The sequence below is a fragment of the Bombus pascuorum genome, chromosome 15 (assembly GCF_905332965.1).
Source record: "Bombus pascuorum chromosome 15, iyBomPasc1.1, whole genome shotgun sequence".
NCBI lineage: Eukaryota > Metazoa > Arthropoda > Insecta > Hymenoptera > Apidae > Bombus > Bombus pascuorum.
The window spans coordinates 5,645,864-5,668,574 of NC_083502.1; the positions used below are offsets into that span (position 1 = coordinate 5,645,864).

The 22,711-nt window shown below is 32.6% G+C and overlaps 2 protein-coding genes and 1 non-coding gene across 4 annotated transcripts in view; all 3 read left to right on the forward strand.

The window, feature by feature from the left end:
- LOC132914510 (protein maelstrom) overlaps positions 1 to 11,721 on the forward strand; it is a 348,506-nt gene extending 336,785 nt beyond the window's left edge. The window contains exons 2-11 of the mRNA XM_060973688.1: positions 7,601 to 7,720; positions 8,115 to 8,316; positions 8,407 to 8,790; positions 8,871 to 9,034; positions 9,113 to 9,361; positions 9,480 to 9,608; positions 9,711 to 9,753; positions 9,824 to 9,892; positions 10,931 to 10,990; positions 11,077 to 11,721. Coding sequence (XP_060829671.1) covers positions 7,601 to 7,720; positions 8,115 to 8,316; positions 8,407 to 8,790; positions 8,871 to 9,034; positions 9,113 to 9,361; positions 9,480 to 9,608; positions 9,711 to 9,753; positions 9,824 to 9,892; positions 10,931 to 10,990; positions 11,077 to 11,093 — 1,437 coding nt within the window. The 3' untranslated portion in view covers positions 11,094 to 11,721. The remainder of the gene's footprint in view (positions 1 to 7,600; positions 7,721 to 8,114; positions 8,317 to 8,406; positions 8,791 to 8,870; positions 9,035 to 9,112; positions 9,362 to 9,479; positions 9,609 to 9,710; positions 9,754 to 9,823; positions 9,893 to 10,930; positions 10,991 to 11,076) is intronic.
- LOC132915019 (U2 spliceosomal RNA) lies at positions 10,467 to 10,658 on the forward strand. The gene has a single exon (XR_009659753.1). It is a non-coding gene; the product is annotated as a U2 spliceosomal RNA (small nuclear RNA).
- A 4,514-nt stretch (positions 11,722 to 16,235) lies between the features above and the next one.
- LOC132914771 (protein phosphatase 1D) lies at positions 16,236 to 22,305 on the forward strand. 2 transcript variants are annotated; one of them, XM_060974151.1, is made up of 7 exons: positions 16,236 to 16,745; positions 17,115 to 17,465; positions 17,547 to 17,767; positions 17,839 to 17,985; positions 18,116 to 19,494; positions 19,623 to 19,999; positions 22,204 to 22,305. In XM_060974151.1, exons 1-6 carry the CDS (start codon positions 16,442 to 16,444, stop codon positions 19,996 to 19,998), a joined length of 2,778 nt encoding a protein of 925 aa, XP_060830134.1. In that variant the 5' UTR covers positions 16,236 to 16,441; the 3' UTR covers position 19,999; positions 22,204 to 22,305. The 2 variants fall into 2 exon arrangements, with proteins under 2 accessions (XP_060830134.1, XP_060830133.1); XM_060974150.1 differs by having other exon boundaries at positions 16,237 to 16,745; positions 21,658 to 22,305.
- The last annotated feature ends 406 nt before the right edge of the window (positions 22,306 to 22,711 follow it).

The window sequence follows — 22,711 nt, forward strand, 5'->3', positions numbered from 1 at the left end:
TTGGATACTTTTCATGCATCTAGAGTCGTTACAGTCGAAAATACTCAAAATAATAGTGAACGCCCCATGGTATGTCAGAAATAAGGTTATACGTAAAGACCTAAAAATACCAGTGGTCAAAGAAGAAAGCAACAGATACGCAAAAAAATACAAGGAAAGAATGACAACACATCCAAACCAGCTGGCTGCTGAAACGAGCAAAACTCATATAAAAAGAAGACTAAAAAGAAAACATCTCACTGATTTCACTAAAGAAATAAAATAAACAAACTCGAAGATGGTATCCCTTTGGAGGTAGCCATCCACATGTTACTTAGCAATAAAATTAGAAAAATTTACCAAATGTCCAGCCGGACAAATTATAAAGTACAAATTAAATAATAATAAAAAAAACTCTAAATAAAGGACACTGAAAAAGAAATGACTCTACCAGCCAAAACGGCCATCAAAGTATCCACTCGATATAAACCCGAGCAAACCGTGAGTGGAATGTGAATTCTATGTATTTCGCAACTCTAATTTATTACACGTAATTTACGAGTGCTTTATTACATTTTCAATCTTAATCAATCTACTATTGACAAAAAAAAAAAGAAAAAATAGAAGATTCCCGTGTGAATTATTTATTTACGCAACACTAATAGTTATTAACCTATACACTCAGATGTTTAAATATTCGCAACACTAAAAACGAGACGTCCAGTGCTGCCATCTGTAAGACAGCTGGTGTAACTGCATCGGATGATGCAGGATCGTGTTTCCACAGTCTAGTGGAAGAAGATTGGGCATAATACAGGCGCAACACTACTTCATTTGTCAACGCAACTCTAATTAGAAAATTTATCAAAACAATCGCGATGAGAGTCCGCAACACTAATTCTTAGAACAGAAATAAAGTTAATTTCCATACGTGAAGGAAAAGCTACTTGAAATATCGTGATACTACAAATTGCAACATTATAAAATTAATGAAAATGTTAGCGTTTCTAAATTTAATTTTAAACAACAGGTAACAAAATAAACTCTAGCGTGTATTACTCTGTAAACAGTTCTAATAACTCAAAATCAAAATTACTAAGGACAACCGCAATGTCATAACTCGCAACACTAAAACAAACACGATTATCATCACCTCGCAACTCTAATTCAAACTGTAATCAGTCTCCCGTGACGCTAATAGAAAGCCGCGAAACTTCCCCGCAACTCTGACTCAATTGTAATCAATCTCTCGCAACACTAATGAGAAAAGTCACGATTTGCCCAATATGGTGGTGGACCGACATGTACATCGGTCAAGAAAGAAAATATTACAACTACAACTACAGATGGTAAAAGCGAGCATAGTGACAAAGTAGTAACATTAATGACTTCCCATGCTCTGGATGACTCAGAGGATGGGGAGCCATTGGTAGTTGCCCTCTTGAGTGGCAGTTTGCCGGGCCTCTTCAACATATAGCCTCTTCTTTCTTCGGGCGCAATGCCCGCTGAAACTTAAATCTAAGCTCGAGACTTCTAAATCGCAAACAAAAAAAACTTATAAAGGTGAAATAAAAATATAAACCGCGGAAGCTGATCGAAGTGCGCATGGACTGGCCAACGATCACAGCTGTGATCGTTGCCCACTCGCATGTGCGTGCTCGAGCGATAAACGTTCGTTTCGAGCCCACTCGCGACCGCGACCGCGAAATTCGAAAAATCGATAGGCAAAACCAGAGACGAGAGCATGCTCTACTCGTGCCAGTTTCACCGTCGATTTTTCAAATAAATTTCCAGAAACAGGTTGGTCACGCGAAAACGCGCCTACCCGACCTGAGACTGTGCCAACCTGCCCGGCCCTACCTACTTATAATTAACAGACACACCAGAAAGTATACTATCTATCCTACCTAGCCCTATATTTGAAAAATGGCAAAACAGGCACACCAACACACTCGCTCCACGATTCTCACACAAACGCTCGGGCGCAAAGGGCCTACACTAGAGAGGACGTCCCGGGACGCCTCCGACACCCGAGCTTAACACACGACATGCACACTCTAATTTACGTACCGTTTAGCTGAAATCGACTGACGAAGGTTAGGGATCATTGCGTGCAAACACAATAAAAATGAAAGAATGAAAAACAAAGAGTGTGTCTATTTTTCAAAAGAATATTAAATGGTACGAAATCTGTTATCATTTATTAGAATTTAATGACAAAATTAATAATATTGCTATCTACAGTTCCATGTTTAATAGAGAGTCTGTTTCTACAACTTGTGATTGAAATAATTGTATAGATTTACTTCGTTATTATTTAAATTTATAGTGTACGGAATAATTGAAACGACGCAATTCCACAGCCTAACAACACACACACAATGTGGAAAGTACGTCGTGCACGATACACTAACGCGTCGTCAGTCGCTCAAACATTATCATTTTATCAATGGTCATCGTAACCATTGCCTCTCTCCCACCCAAGTAGCACCTGGACACGTGAGCGAGATCCTGGCAATGATACGGAAAAGATCAAACCTGAAAATCCTAACTAAAAAAAATATTAGTACGTCTGTTTTGTATTTAATGAGCTAATCTTTCTGAATTTTGCATCTTCAAATTTTATCTCAAGTTACTATCATTGTATTTTCTATTTTAACTAATTTAATAAATTACAAAAATTCTAATACTGAAATTATTTATAGAAAGCACAAACAAGACCAAAGCAACATAACGATTCACTCAAATAACTGACTTTATATTTTAATTAATTATTAAAATTCTAATTTTCTAATATATTTCTAATAATTGTAATTCATATTAAAACAAAATATTGTCAATGAATAAGAAGTTTGTTTAATAACTGACTCTAAATTACATGTTAATGCAAGCCTCAGGCAGTCGCTTCGTCAAAGCATAATTTCGAAAGCACAAAAGCAATGTTCAGAATTTGTAGCTTTGATTCCAAAATCTGCCAGTCGCGAAGTTTCTTCTTGCACAAGAAATTGAATACATCTTTGTACGGTATGAATTGAACTTTAATATCTTTATATTTTTTTAATTAATACTTAAATTCAAATATGAAGGACAAACAATTAAATTCTTTAGAATATTATGTTCAGAGAACACAAGATGAAATGAAAAAAAAAAAATTATTATTGTCACTGTCATTATGCAATAATTGGAATTTTTCATGCAACGAAGTCGGAGGGTATCCGATTTCTCTGCAAGGAAATATTTAACCAAGTCATTTCAATATATATTATTTATTCAAATATTCACATTTCATTTATATATGTATATTTGGCTTTTGCAAATATTTAAATTAATGCTTGATATAATACTGTTTGTATCAATTAATAACATTATATTAATATTACGTAATAATATAATATTTCAATCGTCAGTGACATTATTATTAATATAAAAAAAGCGATGTGCAAGAAGATCTATCCTAAACTAATATATAAAACACAGATAAAAAAATGTTACTACTCACGGGTATAATAAATACCCGTGGTCACTATGCTCGTCAAAAATTCTACGTAATACAACCAGTTACCCGTGTCGATTCGGACCTTTCATCCTACGACATGATTGAGTGACTAGAGGAACAAAAATGCATGCAACTTACAATTACATGCAAAGAATGTTGTCCTTTATATTGTTGTGAACCAAGGAAAGTCATCGTGAAACCATCATTAAATCAAAGAAGCGAGATCTGGAAGAAATTTGTAACAAATTTTTAACAAATATCTGTATTATGATTTCTTCTTAAAAACAGCGTTAATTATTTAAAAAATTTGAAATAATGAATTTCATGAAATTCTAATAACACTAATCCATTCAAGAATGAGTTTAAATTTGTCAAATTTTTGATGAAGTTGTATTTTTTAATTAGTAATAATAAACACAAGGCGCAAAATTAAATTTAAAATACAAAGGTAGATACTTACATTCTCAACATTTGAAGCACTACTAGGTCCTTTTGATGGAACAAGAAGAGGAAGGAGTGAAAAACCTTTAACAAAAAATGAATTATTATAATTAGTTCTGGAACACACAATGATGATTGTTCAAAAAATTTAAGATAATGAGATGTGGTACTCTATGAAAACTTGAAACTTTAATAATAAAAAATATTCTAATATTAAAATTAAAATTCTGACCTTATTCTTTAATAAATATGTAATTACAGCAAAATACAAAGAATAAAATTAATTGGGATAAAATATGCAAAGATTGTTACATGCTTAGTTGCAAAGCACCACTCCATCCTTCCCAATGAACAGGAAACAGTGAAAAACCTATAACAAAACACGTGAAAAATTATAGTCTGTTCTGAAATATACACTGCTTATTGTTTAAAAAGTTCAAAATGATGGAAGATAGAACTCTATACAAGTTTTAAGTTCTGACAATAACAGTTAAAATTCTTATAAAGACTGATTACAATTAAAATCTAAAAATGATAAGAATTTAATGATTGCCAAACCATGTTAAACGTTTCTATTGTATATTTTAATATTGAAACTTTAATATTCTATTTCAACAGAAACTAATAATAAATCAATTAAAATACGAATAATAAAATAAATTAAAGTACAGTATACAAAAATACTTACATTCTTGAACTCCAGGAAAGGCTTTATCCTCTTACGAGACCTGCCACTTTATCACCGAAAGCGAATGTTTGAAAAAAGGATTCATAAAAAAAAGAAAAATAAAAAACTACATATTACCGCGCCTGTTCAAATAACAATCGGCGAACACATTGACTCCAATTTCTTGTATGATTATTATGATGAAATTTAATGAGAGCTATATGCTCTAAAGAATATCGAAAATAATATAACGCAACGAACACTGACTCTAACGACCGCATTGCGCGCGATCACAAAAATTCTCTGAAAGAAAAGCTTTATTAAAGGGTAAGAGTTAAAGAAAAGAAGCAACATATTTTTTTCATATCTCTTTTTCTTCCAACAACTCCGAGTTTGTTCGTGAAAATATTGCTATTATATCAATAACATCAAATATTTAATTAATACATTAAAAATATTATTAATATTGTTAAATAATTGTTAAATGTTTACGATTTCATAATATAATTGATTTATAAAAATTATACAGTGAATGTCCGCCATTATAGTTTCAAACATAGTTTGTACCGATAAAATATGGCGCGCTCTTTTTTACGGTTAAACAAAGCTGCGTAATACGAAAAAGACGCGATGCGCAAAATATGTCCAAACCTATCAGTGAATATCAAATGTAATTAAGTAATTTAATAAAATAATTTCTTTAATTATTGTCTATTTTCATCTTAGTATTCGTAATGAACCACGAAATTAATTTAGAATTCCGTTCTATTATGTATCAATTATGTCAAGATTATGAATTGTTCGTTAAAAATGTACACTGATCGAGTACTAAATAAACGTTACAAATTGTTCAATAATATTAGGAAACAAACGTATAAATGATTTTATCTCCATTAAAATGAATCAAATGTTACCAAAACTCCACGAGAACTTGTTGAATTCATCGCCGATCACCTTTCATCCTTTTTCATTCCGCGCCATGTTTGTTAATTTCGTGGCGTCCTTCTAATGTTTCCTAAGTTTCCCCATAATCTGCTGATAATCTCAACAAAGAAAGACCAAAACAATAGAATAAATGTATTAAAAGAACAAATTGTATAGAAATGAAACAATGGTCAAGGTTAAACTGTTTTTTTAAAGCTCATTATACGAGCTACCGGCAAATGTGACAATCAAAAACATGGTAACACAACAAAGATAATCAAATAATAGGTTATAGAAGATCGTAATAAATTATTGAGTAGAAACGTACGTTAATTAAAAAATAGCGTCGGTTTCAGCACTAAAAAATGTTTATAACAGTACTACCAGAGAGGAAATTCCACTCTGTTATTACATTGCAGAAAGACAACACCCATCCCGAAGTAACAATAACAAAAACAAACGTCCAGTTGCTTCGAGTTTCGACTCTAAACTGACCCCTGCGCCACAACTTACGCAGCGAATTTCGGTTTAAGGAAGGGAAGAGAGAGATCGCCGACAAGTCGAGCGCGCACTGATATGGTAGTCGCCAAATTCCTAGAAAAGATACCTAATATGCTTTCGAGAAGTAACATATTATGTTCCAACTAAAGAGGTCCATACGTTAAACTGAAATGGAAAGAAAATAAACATGCATGAGCTAATATAATTTCAACAAAAAAAATTTATCGGTACTGAAGTATTCTCACAAATTTTAAATTTATTTATCTTTGATTTATGTTTCAGTACTCAGTTAATAAATCAGTATATTTTTTTTGCTATTTACATACAATGTTATAAAAGCGTATAACATAAAATATTACGATACAGTTTACAGATATCAGAAATAAAAAATTTGTTGCTCTGTAATTTATCAAGAATAAAATATTTATTAATTAATTATGTACTGTTGCCTAAGCATTACAAGGTAAACCGAAGAAAGATGCATTTTTAATTTGCAAGAATATTAGACGTATTTGATATATTGGCAAGAGCAACAATAGACGCTAAAGGGAAATTTCGTATAAATTCGTCTAGAGAAAGAAAAACATGCAGTATCAATTATTAATTAAACATTAATCTTCAACATATTAAACTGCTTGAGACATATTATTGAACAAACGGGGTACCGGGTAAAACATCAACTTTTTTAAAAAAATTACCATTTTAGTATTTTTAACAATAATTTATAAGGTGTCCGAATATTTTTGTAGGATGAAAATTCACTTCGTTCTGACATTTCTTCTAATACTTAAACAACGGTTTGTTTGAAGTCAAAAGTTCTTTAGTTTCTGACACCTAGCCATACTATACCTCAATAGACTGCAAAACATTTTTGTTTTTTTTATGTGTATTTATTTCAGACATAGAACATAGAAGTCAAAGTTACATTAGTGCCCGAATATTTTTGAGACCGACTGTATGTATACATATACAGTTATATACAGTTATAACTTATTATTATATAACTGTAACTGTAACTTCGTTTTTACTATATTATTCACTCATGTAGTTAACTTTCATCAACTATTATTATTTATATGTAATATTTATTTACTGATAGTAATTATTTCTATATATATATTTATACGTTATGAATTGTCGATAGCATAATTCTAATTAATTCTATTGTCAATATATTATTGTATAATAACTTAAAAATGAGAGAACCGCTTCATATTCTCACAATAATAAATTAAAATTATTTTTGAAAAAGATTATTATCTAAATCTCAATATATAAATATTATATATTATAATTTCATAACTAATATGTATATTATACAATATATTAATAATATTAATATTCTCCATATTCTTTGCCTCCAACCTATCAATATATGTCCTATCCAATGTTCATATAATATAAAAATTCCATAATTTATAATTAATAATCAAACAACGTGTGATTGTAATTCGTATTTCAAATTATTTTAATTCCCCAGTATTGAAGATGGCACTGCCAACAAATGTCAGCTCTATGCGATGTAAAATCAAACAAAGGAACAGTTCTTCCCGGTTTTTCGTCGAAAGTGGATTGTTGAGCATTATATAGCTATGTCGAAAAATGCATTCTATTTCTTTGCTCTTGATTGGGCGAAACAGCAAAAGAAGCGTGGTGTACATGTCCCAAGAAATATGAAAGAACTTTCATCACTTTGTAGCGAAGACTGGAAGGTGATATATTTCATATTTCGGCAATTTATTTAACAATTTATTTAACAATTTATTTGACAATATATTTCAATAATTTAACTGACCACGTACCATTCTTTGAATAAAAGATATTCCAATTTAATAGATAATTCTAATTTAAAAATATATATCATTATTTAAAATACTTACATAATATGAACATTTAGAAGAATTTGAATGTAAATGTTTGTGTTAACATACAAAGGTCATTTTAACAGTAGAATAACTGACTGAGAAATTTTTCAAACTAATTTTGTCCTTATATATAAAGTGATATTCAAGAGAATATGTGATATTAATGATTTTTCATAGTTATTTGTTGATAAAATTTTTTAATGGAAATTATGGTATTTTATATAATTTTATGTTATTATAGAACCTTCCTCCACATGAAAAAGGCATTTATAGGTCTAAAGCAAAAGATAGCAAGATTAAAGCTCAGATAACAGTAGGTAACAGAACTACAATTGGTGAAAATGTAGCTCAGCTAGAGTTAGAGCAAAAGAGAGAGGAGGAATTTCAGCAAAATATGCTTCAATACATAGAATCTATAGTTTGTATGGGTGTACAACATAATAGTAAGTATTCCAAATTAAATCTTTTTTTCTAATAAGAACTTATAAGATATTGATTAATTATTTAACATTTAATATTGTCATTTGTTACAGACTTGCAAAATCTAAAATTCATATTCATACATGTCAATTGGTTTTATAGAAGAGACATAGGAATTAACAAGTATGACTTTTGTCCTGCAGAATTTGCAGTTGCAGAATTTAGTATGCAAAATGGTATTCAAAACATATACCATGAAATATTAAAGGTAAAAATACCTTTAGGATGGAAAAGAGATGCACTAGAAACCAGTCAGGAAACTCACCAAATCCCTATAGAATTAGATGATGGAGAATGTGACTTCGCACTTATGTACAATAAGTTCTCCAAATTTATGGAAAGTAATAAGACTGGGAGAAGGTATCCTCCATTGTTCACTATGAAAAAATTATGTCCTGTTGTGGAATCACTACTACAGAGATTGAATGAAGCAGGCGGTAACTATGAATATTTATAACAGTGTACATAAGATAATACAAAATTTTGGCAATGTTTTTAATTAGTAATTGTATTTTAGGTGAACCTGTTGATGACTATCTAATCTATTCGATAGAAGCACTATTTGCAGAACTACGAAACGCTGCTGTACGGAAAGTAGACAGTCGTAGCATTCCTCTTGTTCTTGCCGAAAAGGAATTTGCAAAAGACTACTTATCCAATACACGTGGCTTCGAGTGTGAAGTATGCATACAAAAAATACTTCCAATCAACAATACTATATAATACCCTTAATAACAGTTTATTTTGGTTTCCATATAGTTCCATAAAATTGTAGATGTACCTCAGTACTGCAGCCAATCCATAGTAACAAGATGGGGTATGACAATTTGTGATTATTGCTGTGAATACATGAATATTGAAATGATCGAAGGTGTGCATTGTCCATACAAGAATTCCCACGACTTTAGTAAGCAAGTTGCTGCTACCGAAAAGACTGATGACATTGATCTGAAGTTAAAGGCTTTAAAAATAATTGAAAAGAGGATAACAATTGCTGATGTGAATGGAGTGAGTAATAAATTGTTGATTTTTATTATATAAAAATATGTGAGAAAAAGAGAGAGAGAGAGAGAAGGTGATATTGTTTCATATTCTGACAAATATAAAATTTCTTCGATACAATTAGGTATCTGCAGAGTATAGGACTAAGGTATCTGAACGATCTTACAAAGAAGAGCAAAATAGACGAATGGAGAGTAAAGTGGACATAGTTGATCATTCTAAAGCTGGTACATCCAAATCCAACACTGCAGCTGTAAGTACAAGTGTTTCAAACTGTCGCGACAAAACTTCCAAGTAGTTAATTAGAACGTACAAAATATACAATTTGAAAATAATTTATTTCTCAAACTTTTAGTTAAATTTGCCAATGCGACCATTGCGTGCACCTAAAACAATGCGTAAGTATATTTTTGTGACCTACTTACATCGATTTTATGCGATATAACTAAATATTTTATAATATTTTAGCTAAAGCTCTTAGTGGAACACAGGAAACCTTCGACCTTTTAAACGATGTTACCAATTTTCCTCCAATTGGTAAGACATTAATTTCTAGAAATTTTTTTCTTTTTAAATATATTTTATGAATTTCCAATTACCTATATTTCAAAGGAGGGTTAAAAAGCTATAATGTATACGAGAAACAAAAAAATTATAACGAGTATAAAGAAAATATCAATGAAAATGTATACTTTGTACACGGTAGCCTTGAGAAATCACTTACCCTTAATGGTGAGGTTAGAGTTTGGCTAGGGTTAGGTTAGGGTGTCCAATTATTCTACTTTGTGTATAGAGTGTAAGAAAAATATCAGTACATTTGATTATTTCCGTATTATCAGTTTATTAATTAGATAAAAATACCACATAATTGACTTTGCCTTAGAATTTCCAAAAATTTGTTTATGATATGCAATATCTTTATTTACATAATCTTTCTTAAATCAAGGATGGAATCAGTCTTATGAACCGTGATATATGCTTATCTTACACCCTATACATAAATAAAAGTAGTTGAAAACCCCACCGCTAGGTGGTTTCTTCCGAGTACCGTTTCTCGCTAGGAAATTCGGGAGATATAGATGTTATATTCGGAAAGAAAATCAGAATTGGTATCGCTTCTCGGCCTTATGGCTAAGATCAAAGTGTAGTATCTGTTCTTATCAGCTTAATATCTGATACACTTCCCATTGGGAAGTCAGAATATTAAACTGATTTTTGGAATCTGACGGAGTGTTGGTGCTTGCTCCACCTCTGTCGTGAGTCAGCCTAGCATTGCAGTGCCGCTAGGATTGGCTTAATAATTTATTTCAAAACATAAAATAACTTTTAAGTCTATTACTTTGAACATTATTTTATTTAAAATATAACAATAATTCTTGTTTAATTGTAGTAACTTTCTATGTACAAAATGTGTAAGTTAGATTATAGTAACTTAAGAAAAATAGTACACAAATAATTTCAGGAAAATATATTATAATAAGACATATTAATATTTTTCTTTACTTTTTACGGGTTATATGGTCCAATTTATGTGAAGTATTTCTAATTTTAAAATCTTTATTTGTTTCAATATAGGAGGACGAGGTACAGTTATTAAAAAAGATACTACAAAGTTAAAGTTGCCTTTGGGCAGAGGTAAAATTTTATACATTAAATTGAATCTTAATATACAATTATGTTTAAAGATTTTATAATAAATTTTACTTTACATTTGTGTGCAGGACGTGCAAAATGTTAGGACAGATAGCTTTTGGTATGAAAGAGATTGGACTTTTTCTGCGACAACAAATTCGTATGGAATCTTTGTGATACCCTCTTACAAATAAGACTTACATAACTTGTGTGTAATTTTTTTTATGAAGAAAGAACAATATTTTGTTACGAACTTAGACATAAAAAAAGATGAAGGATAAAGACATGATCTGTTACCAAAATTCATAAGGAAAATATACGATTAATTTTTAATAAAAGTGAATTTTATTATCTAAACCTTGAATCTCAGAATAATTTGTAATTTTGTTATTACAAGATTTAAAATGCTAGATTGCTTTATAAAAGTTTTTATTATTTTAATTCTGGTTCTGTTTTCATACCGTTGTATTTTGGATATCTCTTAGACTATGTATAAATTTTATTCAAGAAAGGTTAAAGTTATTCAAGAATGCAAGGGTTTCCATAAATGATAGTATTTCGTGGAATTAGTCTTACTTCTTACAAGTGGCTGATTCGTACATTCTTCGTGTGCATGGCTGACTCATACATTTCGAATTGGCGACGGCGTGCCGCCAAGTTAGATAACTGTCTATGTATATATGTTGTTGCGAAACATAATATGTATAAACATAAATTATTTATTAAAAATAAAATGGATGGAATTCATTTAACAGACGTTAATTTTTAAGTCATCAATATGGTAATACTCTATGAACATATAGTTTCTAAACTTGAGCCCGAAACTGATATTTTATATAAGTCGATAGTACATATAGCTCCATACTAATGAAATTCTTTATTATACGTTATATTTTTGTACTTACACTTAAGTAAAATTTTATTATTAAGAAAAATTCATAAAAGAATGGCCTGAAATTATTTATTCATTATCAATTTCATTGGCTAATGGGTCGATATTGTTAGGTCACAAAATATAGATATTCTCTCTTCTATAATTTCGTTTCCTCGTCTGATACCTCCATAATGTGCCTGCACCTCTGTTGATAGCAGAGCAAATAAGTAGGATTTCATAATACAAAGAGATATGCTTAATTTTCCGTTCTTTTCCCAAGTATATACATATACCTACTTCTCTTGAATATACCTTTACCAATATTTTGATTTTCCGTCAAGTTGCGATCAAGTTTAGCAAGAATCTATAAGGCAAAATGACGATTGAAGAGAGATTCTTTTATCCTTTTCTATAGTGCTTTTGATAAAAATACAAGACGTTCAAAATTATGTAAGAGAAATAATTATATATAATTTGTAACAAAATGTTGTTTTTATATGCTTATTAAATTTGTATTAAAATAAACACAACTGAAGGGGAAATATTGTATATAAAAAAATCAAGTTATCAAAATAATTGTAATTACGTATTATTAATATTACATTGCGGGAATTTATTACAAGGTATAGACATATATTTATTTTGTATAGATTTTGTTTATATACAAATTTGGTTATATTTACATCGTCTTAAATTTTATTTACAAAATGAGAAATTCTTACAAACACCAACAAAATAAAAATAAAATAAAAAATATATATAAAACAAAATAAAAATTAAGGAATCAATTTATCCATATTAATAGTTTCATTCATACTTTATTAATAATATAATACAATTACCATCAATGACAGAACATTATGTTATAACACAGACGACTCGTATGTACTTATAACTACATATATTTATTAAATGTAACGTCAGATTTCAAGTATGATATTCAGTTTACTTTGATCTGATATACAATAATATGTAAACATAAAGGTTAGAATTAGCATTTAAGAGAAACAAATTTCAATTGCAAAAAGGATACACATTACACATGAGAGAATCAATGCATAAAGCGAAGTGAATGATACTTTTGAAATAAAAGACCGCTATACTGTATCACGAAACAAACGTCATCAAGCAATTTTCTCTGACACAATCGATGCATTCGGCTTGGCTTAGTAACACAACACGTCAGTACTTTGAAGATGTCGTTAGGTCTGCCTGGACAGGACTGAACCTGCACACTGCACAAAACCTGCACCGACTTGTTCCTAATTCCTGAGAAGGTTCCTGAATCATCCGACCCGTCGCGTTGGAAACAGATTTAAAATTCGCATCCCGTTGTTCCGCGAAAGAATAACTCCGCTCATACTAATAATAAATAAAATAATTTCGTTAGTAATTAATTATACAATGTCTTATACTTACAATATAAAATATGAAATATATCTTAAATTTGTATTTTACTAATACTTCTCAATAATTGTTCAATTATTTAATTAATTTAGGAAGGATTAATTAAAGATTTACATTCACTCTATTACTTATCTTGAATTATATTAATTATATTCATGAAAAGGGTTCATTATTATTATTGTAATTATATACCGAATATTGTAAAGATTATTTATATATATAATATTATTATAGATAGATTGTGTGGTCGTGTGGTCGCGTGCGTGTGTGTGTGTGTATGGCATGTAAGACAGTGCAATTTTCTGTTTGCAAAGTGTTTTGCATTGAATTAAGATATGCGTCGGTATAATAGAACCATTTGAAAATCTTCATATAGCAAAATTTTTTTCAACAATTGTAATATATACTGTTTTTGCAAACAGATATTAAATAGACTTCAGTGCTTTGCGAAAAACAGCTTTATTTATTTAGTTACGCGTTTATTTTTATATCATTTTCTATTATCTGATCTTTCAGTAATTCTGCCAATTGTCGGTAGATGGTAGCGCGACAACTGTTCTGACAGTTCCAAACTTCATTTACTTTTAAAACTATTACATTTATTAATTTTACAGTACAATCAGTAATCAAGCTTCAACGATAAAGATATTGCGATAGTTATTTCTTTGGAAAATTAACAGTCCTAATCATATAACAAATCTAATATTAATAATAAATTCGAAAGAAATAGCTTAATTGCTGATTGCCGTGTTTCCGCATAACTGTTTCCAAGCAGAAAAGAACAGCCATCTTTTCGAAGAGATGATGCAATCGATGACACATATCGACCGTATCTCTGATCGCTTAGCGAATCATAGAAATTGTTAACCGTAGTTTTTGGCGAACAAAATCGGAAAACAAAATATGAACGAAAACGGTTCTACTTTAGCGATAAAGTCAAAAACAGTTTTCATCAAACTATAGCCTATCGGATGTTAAGCGAAAGCCGCCAGCTGGGAGTGCTATTTTGAACGAAGTACAGCGTTGCCAATTCGTGAGGCGAACAAGTTCAAACACGTGCCCCGTGTTTTGCTCTTGGAAAGAGATAACTGCACAGCCTGGCAAAACAGAATGTTTGCTTTCCACTTGGTTCGCATTCATTTCCCGTTTACATCCTCAAAACCACCTAAAAAAACGAAACAATAATTCTACACTCCTTAACAGCAAATTATATCTTCGACATATCTATACCTTACAAACTTGTGTCACATGTTTACAACATTAAAACATACAAATATATATTCAAACGAAGAGGGAAACTTAAATCTGGAAACAACCGAAGATATTATGTGTTATAGTATTCCATATTTTATTTATCCTTACTCCAATTTGGTTCTCTTTTACAAAAAGTTATGATAATTTGATAATTAAGGTAATTATATGTTATAATGTGTATTTATGTAAGATTATATTTTAATTTTGGAAAGAATTTTGCAAAAGACATGTTCGAGACTTCGAGAGTCACCAGCTGGACAAGAAAGTTCAGGTTCGTCGGAGGACACATGGCAACGCAGCAACTGCGTGAGCCGAGATGCGCGGCATGAATAGCACCGCGACGTTGATGGGCCGGCCCTATGTCAGGGGAATGGTGGGGGAAGGGAAGGGGTAAAAGTTTCCACGACAGTGGGGATGGACGGAAACGGTGAAACGAAAGGGGGATGCGATACCGCTCTGCGTGTGGTGGTCGTCGGTGAGGGTAATATAACCGAGGTAATGTTACCAAGTTGCTGTTTACGGAGAGTTTTTGGAAATTTCAAAGGGGCACATCTAGTTTCCCGGTTAAATTCGAAGCGCGGCAAATCGAATCGTCCAATCGTGATTATGGAACCGCTATACGTTAACTTATACGTCGGGGAACATATGCTACATGAGAATCGAACTAACGGGAATAGTTATCTTGGAAATACGTATACACGATGCGTTTTGCAAATTATCGAACGCATTGATAATATATACATATATCGTATACGCTTCCGCGTGGAACTTTCTGCGCGCCAATCGATTTGAAACCCTGCCACTGCAATTTTTCTGCCTCAGAACGGAAATTCAATATTTTACAAAAATACTTAACGTAACGAGTGATTCTAGTATTTTCATCAAACATAAGAAATTTGTTAACAACTGAATCGAAGAACGTAGGACTAAATTATAAATATAAAATGTTCAGATGCAACCAATATTACGTTGTAATTACAATGCATACTAATAACTCGAAAAATTACTTCTATGCAAGTGGCTGATACTTATCTGGTTTAAAATCGAACAATTTACTGAGTTGAAAGCAATTTATAATGAAAGATGTAGTAGGGTTAAGTTCAAAACCTAAAATATTCAAAGACTATCAATACTATGTATTTACATTATAATTATAGACCACACTAATAATTTAAAGAATTGATTTCGTATAAGTAGTTGATAGTTATAACTCAGACTTAAGAAATTTGTCGTCTCGAAAGTAACTTGTAATAAAAGACATAGCAGAGTTAAGTTGGAAATCAGAAATTACCAATACTATATACATTGTAATTATGAAATAATAATGGTAATAACTTTAAGAATTAGTTTTATATAGGTAGTTAATATTTATAGTTGAAACTTAAGAAATTTATCAAGTAAATCTTAAGGAAGGATGTTAGCAGGGCTCGATAGAAAACCTAAAATGTTCAGAAGTTACCACTACTACATTATAACCACAAACTATACTGTAGCAATTTGAATGATTACTTTTACCTCTTAAAGTATAATAAATAATTTTTCTATAGTTCTAAGGTAGATTAATAAAGGTGTGTTTATAGGTTAAGGAAGGTTCCCAGATAAATAAATTGCGTTGCTCAAAAGCACTCGGTTTGAAGATTCTCGAGAAACGTCGGAGTATAGTGGTAGGCGCATTGGTGACGGTGAAATCGTGGAGGGGACGACCCCTCCTGCCCTACTCCGGTGCGCGCAACGTCATTGTGCTGTGTGGGGCCATGATCGTTGGAGTGTGTGTGCGTCCCTCGAGCTACGCGCAGACCTACCCAGTAAATACGAGGCTTCCGTTCCCTGTGCGTGTTGAGTGTCGAAACAGTGCGTAGTTAAAGGAAGTGGTAGACTTTCGTCTTCTTGACATCCCGTGGTCACCGGCGTGTTCCATCATGCCGTTGAGTATTGGGGTTAACCTAAGAGTGACCGGACATTGTAATCAGGGCGGTCGTAAGTACATGGAGGACATGTTCAGCGTGGCCTTTCAATCGACACCGGATGACAAAGATCTGGAGTATGCCTTCTTCGGGATATTCGACGGCCACGGTGGCGGCGAAGCTGCCACATTTGCAAAGGAACACCTGATGAACGTTATCGTCAAGCAGAAAAATTTTTGGAGCGATCGGGACGAGGATGTGCTGCGAGCCATCAAAGACGGATACGTGAACACGCACTATGCGATGTGGCGGGAGCTTGGTAAGAATCTTATTTCCGCCATTTGTTCCGTTATTTCTACTACTTCACTCGTTTCCCGCCAAATCTCATCACTTTTCACGCGTATTTACAAAGAAACTTTATGTATCTACTATTTTTTGAAGAATTTCTCTCATTGTCCCGCGTATTTCCCCCACCACCTGTGCCCGATTAGGTTAGAATTTAGGTTATGTAATCCGAGCTAACCTGAAAGTTCAAACTCTGAGAAAAAGTAGTTGAGAGAAAATATTCGATATCTTTTGATTTTCTATGGGCAATTTGTTCGTTATGAAGCAAAGAATCATAGAATGTGGTTTTCGATAGGAATTTTCAGTAAAAATATATGTTGACGAGAATGTATTTTTGCGATAGACAAGTGGCCGAGAACCGCATCCGGATTACCATCTACGGCTGGGACCACGGCTAGTATAGCCTTCATTCGTAAAGGTAAAATTTACCTGGGTCATGTAGGAGATTCTGGCATAATATTGGGATACCAAGTAGACGGTGACCCTCAATGGCGTGCAGAAGCTTTGACCAAAGACCATAAGCCGGAAAGTGGGCCAGAAATGATGAGGATACGTGAGTCTGGTGGTAAAGTTGTTAGCAAGTCTGGAGTTCCAAGAGTTGTTTGGAACAGACCTCGTATTGGGCACAAAGGACCTGTTCGAAGGTCAACTCATATAGATGAAATTCCATTTCTTGCTGTTGCTAGATCCTTAGGTATATTGCTACTAAAATATTAGGGAAAACCCTATAAGAATGTATGGATCATTAGATGATTAATAACCTCGTATTTTATAGGTGATCTTTGGAGTTACAACTCAGAATTGAACACATTTGTTGTGTCTCCAGAACCAGATGTTAAAGTAGTCGCGATTGATGTGGAATCACATCGTTGCCTTATTTTTGGAACAGATGGTTTGTGGAATATGTTGACACCCCAAGCTGCAGTAGCTATTGTCCAAGCTGCAGATAGACATAATGAGAAACATCTGATTGCTTCTCAACAAACATGTAGTGGGGTATGTTTAAAAGGAACTTGAATAAGATATTAAACATACAAAGACATATTTGTAATTCCTATTTTAAACAGCAAGCTGATAATGTTCAACTATGGATAAATCCTTCGAAAAGTCTAGTAGATAGAGCTTTGGAAAAATGGTCATTAAAGAGGCTACGTGCAGACAATACAAGCGTGGTTACATTAATGTTAGATCCACCAGGCCCATCTCGTAGTGAGGTATGTATTATTAAAAATTATTCTTCCACTCTTTAACAATATTATTAAAAGAAGGAAAAAATGATTTGGAAGATACAAAGAAAGATGTTGGTTAGATTGTTAAAAAAATTTGTTTTTTTGGTTCTTAAAGATTATATTGAGCCAGAAAGAGTGTGTCGTGACACATCGTACTATGCATACACCTACTGCTACGCTTGCAGAAGCTCCAACAAGACATAACTGTAATCCAGTCTCTTCAAGCATACCAAGGCCTTCTCCTATAATAAATCATTATGTTGATCTTAAAATACCAGCTTTTTCAGATGAGATTGAGGGGAATCAAAAGGAATCATATGTGGAAAATATATGTACTCCTCTAGAAAAAATTGAAGAGAATCAATATCAAAAAGATGAAAAGCATCCAGATATCTCAGAAAATTTGGACGATGGAAATGTTCAACCTGTAGAATTATCATCCAATGAAATATTAAAGAACAGTATAGAAGTAAATAGTCTCGAATTTGAGGCAGAAGTAGAAAAGACCAAGACCATCGAGGGCCAACCAGTAAGGACAACTGAAAATAATACACTAAATGAGCAGAAAAATTTGAGATCATCTCGGCAATCACCTGAGATAGAAATGAAAAACGATCCTGACGTTTCAAATGTGATACACCAAAGTGCATTTTCTAGTGAATGTAATGGTACACATTCTTCCACAGTCGTTACTAGTACCACAGAGAGCAATGAAGTAGTTCTAGCGAGTACTAGCTGCAATGAGAACGAAGTAAAAGCTAACATATTAAATGGATCTCGTCACAGACAGACAACATTATTTTCAACCTCAAGAAGAGACGTTCGAAGTACGAGAAGGCCCAGCGTAACTGCACACTCACGAAATACTTTGGGGGATGCTAGTTCGTTAGAAACGAAAACATATGTAAATTCTAGACTTAAATCGCGTAGTACAAAAGTGTCGGTATCGGGAAACACGGTGGAGGAAGGTGTGAGAAATTCGACTAGCAAAACGAGCAGTAGTGCTGTTTCTACTAAACGAAGACACAGTGCAATATCACAGAGTGTAGTTAACACGATTGAGGAGTCATGTATGTTACAAGAACCATGCGTTAAAAGGAGGACACGCTCGGAGGATCGTCCGAACCCGGTCGACGAGAATGATCCAGCGAATCAAGCCACAAAGGACGCGAGTAGTAGTATGAGCTGGCCTAGCACGGATTCCAATATTGCTCGTTCTACGGCTGTTGCTACCACTGTACCTGTACAGGAAAGGCTGTCGTCGCTAAATAGCTTCCAAAGAAATTTGGAAAAAAAAGCTACGCCAGTGAAAGCTATCAGAAGGCCGTCTATCAAAGGTCTGTTGAAACAATTGTGGGCTGCTAGTCTCAGCGCAAGAGAGTGGGATCAGGGAAGAAGTAATAGATCGAATAATTGTAACGAGCGGAGGATAAAGCGAACCGTGTCTATTATAGGTTCTTCAGATAATACGACCGTTCCGCAACGTTGGCTCAGGTTAGTTTCCTTATCATTTGATCTTTTTTTTATCATGTCTACTAATTTGTATTTAAACTAAGCTTGCATTTGCACAAAGTGATTTTGCAATTCCTTACCTGATATATCTGTATTTGTTTTTATTCCAGGTCGGATACTATCGCAGCGACACCTGTAAAAACACTACGTTCACGTAATGTAGACATAACTGGTCACACGATATCTCCACAATTAGTACATCAGTACGGAATAGTAAAGCAAAGTCGACTCTCTTTACCGTGTAAATTGAAGCATTCTAGTAATAATGGATTTCTACAGTCAAGTAGAGTAAGGTCTTCTTCCTCCTTGTCGTCCAGTATAAAGCAAACTAGCAGTAATACTGGGAACGGAGCTTGCTCTACGATTAGCCCTACAAACACCGGATGTAACTCTAGTTCCGGAATGGCTAAGAGAGTCAAATCACCTTATAACCCAAGTGCTAGGTCATTAAGCACGCGATCTCGCATTAAACGCCTTGGAAAATGAGGTAGGGTAACGTACGTTAATTACGCTGCTTGTTACATTAAACAGGGTATCATTTCTTACCCTCACCAAATTTTTCTTCACTTTGCGTCTCACTTCTCATCTCCATGGAAAGGTATATCTAATTGAGAAAGATTAACTATTCTCGTTTACACTGTTGCATTTTATCTTGAAACTTGAAGATGCTATAGGCAAGCTCTTGTCTCAATTTTCCAAATGTCTCGATGGAATTGGGTTTGCATTTTACGGACCAATTGTTAAAAAAAGCAAAGAAAAATAAGAATCATCAACGATTTCCATCGTTTCCTATTTTAGAATAGTTCTAACTTCTTCTTAAAACAATTTGCTAGTAATAAGTATATGAGGACGCTAAGTAGGATAACAATTTTCTTATTGATACATAGTAAAGTTTTACTACTTCCACGGCACACTACGGGTCAAGAGTTGATCGTATTTTTCATATTTGCATAGTTTCACACGTTGAAAGATATTTAGCAATAATGTAGAATCGATCGAATAATATAACGTATTTCTTCATGTCCCGTTTGAAAAAATATGCATACATTAATACAATTATTCAAAACAAAACATGGCACGTCCATACGGATAATCGAGTAACTCTGTTTTTATATGAACGAAGATCATTTAATGTGAAATATTTTGTAGATATATACAGATATATTAGTATTATACAAATACAAAAGCTTTTGAATTAAGATTTAACAATTTTCTTCAGTGTTCATTTTTGTCTCCCAATCTTACTTAGCTGCCAACTGGGCGACTTTTTTCAATGTTATTATTTCAGTAGCTGTACTCTGTCTCTTTCTTTTTCTCTATCTCTATCTCTATCTATCTATTTATCTCCCTCTCCCCCCTCTCTCTCTTTGTGCTTCGAACCATCTTAAACTCGTTTTTAAAGCAACGAATGCTTCTGAGTGTGTAGTAAGCAATAAGAACGTTACTAATAGGATCTAATCTATAAATGCTAATAATAACCCAAAGACATCGTACATACCTACATACAATGAATAGTGATTAGAGAGAAAGAGGAAGTATAACCGAAATGAAAACACAACATACATACACGCATTGAACATAAACACATATTTCTCTTGCTTACATCTTAGACAACTCGTTCGAATAATCGAACGTTCCGTTAAGTAATCGATGTTCCAATAATCGAATTTTTCGTTAATCGATCGTTCTATTAATCAGGGTTTTGATAATTGAGATTCTACCGTCATGTCAATCATAAATTGCATGCGTATTTCTTTCCAATTGTATATACTATTCCTGCAGATTGTAATTTATACGTTGGAATATCTATACTGTTATCCACGTATGTAATTTTCCGAATGTAGCAATATTTCCTTTTTTTCACGCCGTAGTGATAGTTTTTGAATAGTTTTTGATTTTCAGAAATCAGTGTTATCGGTTTCCAAGTTTGAGTAAAATATTCCTCTTTCTCAAGTAATAGATCACCATGCTACTTTATTTGAACAGATTTTGCCATCAGAAAGCTAACTAGGTACATTTTTATCATTTTTCACTTTCTTAAGAAAACATAGCACCTTGTAGGATTAAACTGAATACTATAATCTAAACATTTGCTTTATCTAATAATTATTTCATAATATATTAAGACTTTTATTATTGTTTAAGATTACAAAACCAGTTGGAACCCAGTATTACCAACAATTGGAACAAGAAATTACTATTTTAACATAAGTAAAGTTAGACCTTTTACAATGTAATGTATAACGAATATTAAAATATTAGAGAGATTGTACAATACATTGTAGATGATTTTATAAAGGACAATTTATAAAAACTTGAATTTGTTGCATGAATAGCTCTTAAGACCTGTTGGGTACTAGGTCGAAAAGCATAGTTTTAAAACAGGTTCTGTTAAAAAATTCTTTCTAAATAATTTCCAACTTTTTGAAACCAATAAGGTGGTGTATCTTATTAATTGTCAGCTTAATATTAAATGATTCCTTTCTTAATTCTATGCTTTCTAATGTTTGACTGGCTTGTTAAAATGTTAATTATAAAGTTTGAGGAAGCTTGAAATAGAAAAAGATAAGGAACACGAACATATGTATAAAATGTGTGAGTATGAGAGTAAAAGAAGTAAAGGATAACTGTAATTACAGAGTGTATGTGATTTGTAGAAATTATTTTGAATGATTCCTTTACATGTTCCAGTGTTTTACGTGGGAGCGACTTTCAAAGAGGATTAACAAGTCATTAAAGAGAAAATGTGATTTGCTTACAGTAAGATTTAGAAAAAAAAAAAAAAACTGAAAATATCTAGTACGTAGGTACGTAAATCAGTGATCCGCTTTGGCCAAGCATGGAGGTGACTGTTCAAGATTCGTTCGATCGACATTAAGGGGAAACGGGCGTGTATAATCATGAAATTTTGATATTTAACTTTATACAATGACAGCACAAAATCTAAGAAAGTCTTTCGATATAATAAGGAAAAAAAGAAAAAAGGGACTCGTAGGTAGTTTGATTGTATTATATTCACTATTGTAAGTATTTAGTCGTTCGCTTAATTACGACGATAATTTTGAATAGCGTCTACCTTGGTACGAAGCGGTACGAAAAACGACTGTCTGTTATGCGATACAAAATTTAGATTGTATTTAGAGCAGCTGAAAAGAAGAGAAAACGAACGATTGAGTGAAAGAATTGAAAAATTTATTTG